We start from the raw sequence: 2,238 nt of genomic DNA, 5'->3' as shown, positions 1-2,238 counted from the left end.
TTTTTTTTTTTTTTTTTACCCCAGTATATTTATTTTTGCTTGATGTTTTAACTTTTTAAGTTTTCTTTACATTGAGATCAAGTTCTTAATACAGTGGGACTTAAGGATATTTTAAAAGAAAATGCAATGAATACTTTATTAATAATAATAAAGATCTCTTTCAAGTAGAACATATAACCCTAGCAAAGTATCCGGGGAAGGGGGTGGGGTGTAGAGTGATGAGTCTACAAAAAAATTCCTTTTGCCCTTTAACTGGAAAAGCCATCAAAATTGTGTTGGGATTTAGATTAGGAAGACCGAATTTCTGTAAAATTTACGTTGGAATGGAGGGAATGAATCCATTTTTTACACTTTTTTGTAACATGTTAACATTTTACTGATAATCTATATTCTAAGAAATTATGTATTTCATTCCCATTGTTTGTTTTAGATTTTCACACCATTTTGAGCATAAATATAAATCTCTGTATTTCAACACTCTCAATATTCAATCACAATAAAGTAAGTTATGAGGGGAAGATTGCAATAACACATTGGAAATATGAAAGATTTCACAATATGAAAGATTTTCACAATGCAGCTGCCTGGCAAGGGTTTTCACTTTAAGGTAATGACAAGATAAAAGAAAAAAAAGCAGAGGAAATTAATGCAGGATAAAGAAAGTAGCACTTGTTAACTGCAATCTCATCAACTTAAAATATGCATTTTATGTTATATTTTCTAATACAGTTAGACATTTTGCTCTGTGGCTTAGTAAAGATATTTCAAATAAGCCATTTAGAGCTGTTAATAGGAGATATTTCCGGTTCTTAAACAAATCTGAGTATGATGACTGGTCTCAGAAAATAAGAAACAGATATACTGGACCAGGCGCGGTGGCTCACCCTGTGATCCCAGCACTTTGGGAAGCCGAGGCAGGCGGTTCATCTGAGGTCAGGAGTTCGAGACCAACCTGTCCAACATGGCGAAACCCCGTCTTTACTAAAACTACAAAGAATTAGCCAGGCGTGGTGGCAGGCACCTGTAATTCCAGCTACTCGGGAGGCTGAGGCAGGAGAATCACTTGAACCCAGGAGGTGGAGGCTGCAGAGAGCTGAGATCGCTCCACTGCACTCCAGCCTGGGCGACAAGAGCGAAACTCCGTTTAAAAAAAAAAAGAAAAAAAAAAGACACAGATATCCTGGATATTTTTGTTTAGAATTGGCATAATTCCCTATTTGAAGGCGAATAAATATTGTAGTCCTTAAGAAACACATATTCTGAATAATTATTAAGATATACTTATCTTTAGGGTCTTTGAAGGTACATCGAAAGCAAAATACACTTAAGAACAGACATCCTTTCTCTTTCCTAAATTAGCCTAATGAATGCCAAGTAGGAGAAAGTTGCTAATCTTTCAATCACTAAGGTTTCACTCCANGTCTGTGTTTTCAAGGTATTATAGAAACAAATACAAACTGAAAGATTAGTCCTATTTATTTTTAAAACAGTATTGTTATACCAGGGAAGTGAAGCCGTTTATAAAATTAGTGACTTCATACCCTGAGTATTTTTCTCATATTAAGCAAATATCACTTGTAATAAGAAGCTTTAAATTTGAGTGTAAGACCTCAATACTTACCCTGACTACACTGAAGTCCAGCTTAGTCTCCTGTGCACACTGTAATATGAGCTGAAAGCAATTTTTACTTTGATTTGTCATTCCATTTTCATAATAACGCTGTAAAATCCTTTGTTGTTCTACAGTAAATACAGAACGTAGATTCATCTAAAATAAAAGAAGATACTCTGAAAATTGGAATAAAATTTGGTTTGTGTAGAATTTGTACTCCTATGTTTTTTTATACAATTTCAGTGCTTCCAAGCTGTAAGACTTCTGCAAGTGAATTAATCTCCAGTAGTGGGCAATAATTTGTGTGCTAAAGGGAGACAGCTTCTCAATTAAAAATATGCATAGTGCAAACACTTATTGAATTTGTTCAGATAATGTACCAACTTTAAAGAAAAAAAAACACAAAACAAAAAAGAGGAAAGTCTTTATCTGGTTAGTGTTAATACATGGAGAAAAAAAGGTAATTTCACTGAAATAAATATTTATGGCTAGTAAAGTCAGGGATGGTGGTAGCCATACGTGATCAATTATCAACAGGGACACTCACTGTTCTTTGTCAAGCAAGGCATCTGGCATATGTGTTATAGACAGAAGCTCTGCTCTGGAACAAAAGGGTGCTTTTATTT

At 34.3% G+C, this 2,238-nt stretch overlaps 1 protein-coding gene across 1 annotated transcript in view; it reads right to left on the bottom strand.

The window, feature by feature from the left end:
- Positions 1-1,768, bottom strand: part of HDX (highly divergent homeobox) — a gene marked incomplete at its 3' end in the record, with an annotated part of 7,144 nt that extends 5,376 nt beyond the window's left edge. The window contains exon 1 of the mRNA XM_017882740.1: positions 1,622-1,768. Within this exon, the coding sequence (XP_017738229.1) occupies positions 1,622-1,768 (147 nt within the window). The remainder of the gene's footprint in view (positions 1-1,621) is intronic.
- Between the last annotated feature and the right edge of the window lie 470 nt (positions 1,769-2,238).

This window comes from Rhinopithecus bieti, unplaced genomic scaffold (genome assembly GCF_001698545.2).
Source record: "Rhinopithecus bieti isolate Rb0 unplaced genomic scaffold, ASM169854v2 scaffold_13762, whole genome shotgun sequence".
In the NCBI taxonomy this organism is placed as follows: Eukaryota; Metazoa; Chordata; class Mammalia; order Primates; family Cercopithecidae; genus Rhinopithecus; species Rhinopithecus bieti.
The sequence above is the reverse complement of the archived record's forward strand: the minus strand, read 5'-3'. Positions and strand labels throughout refer to the sequence as shown.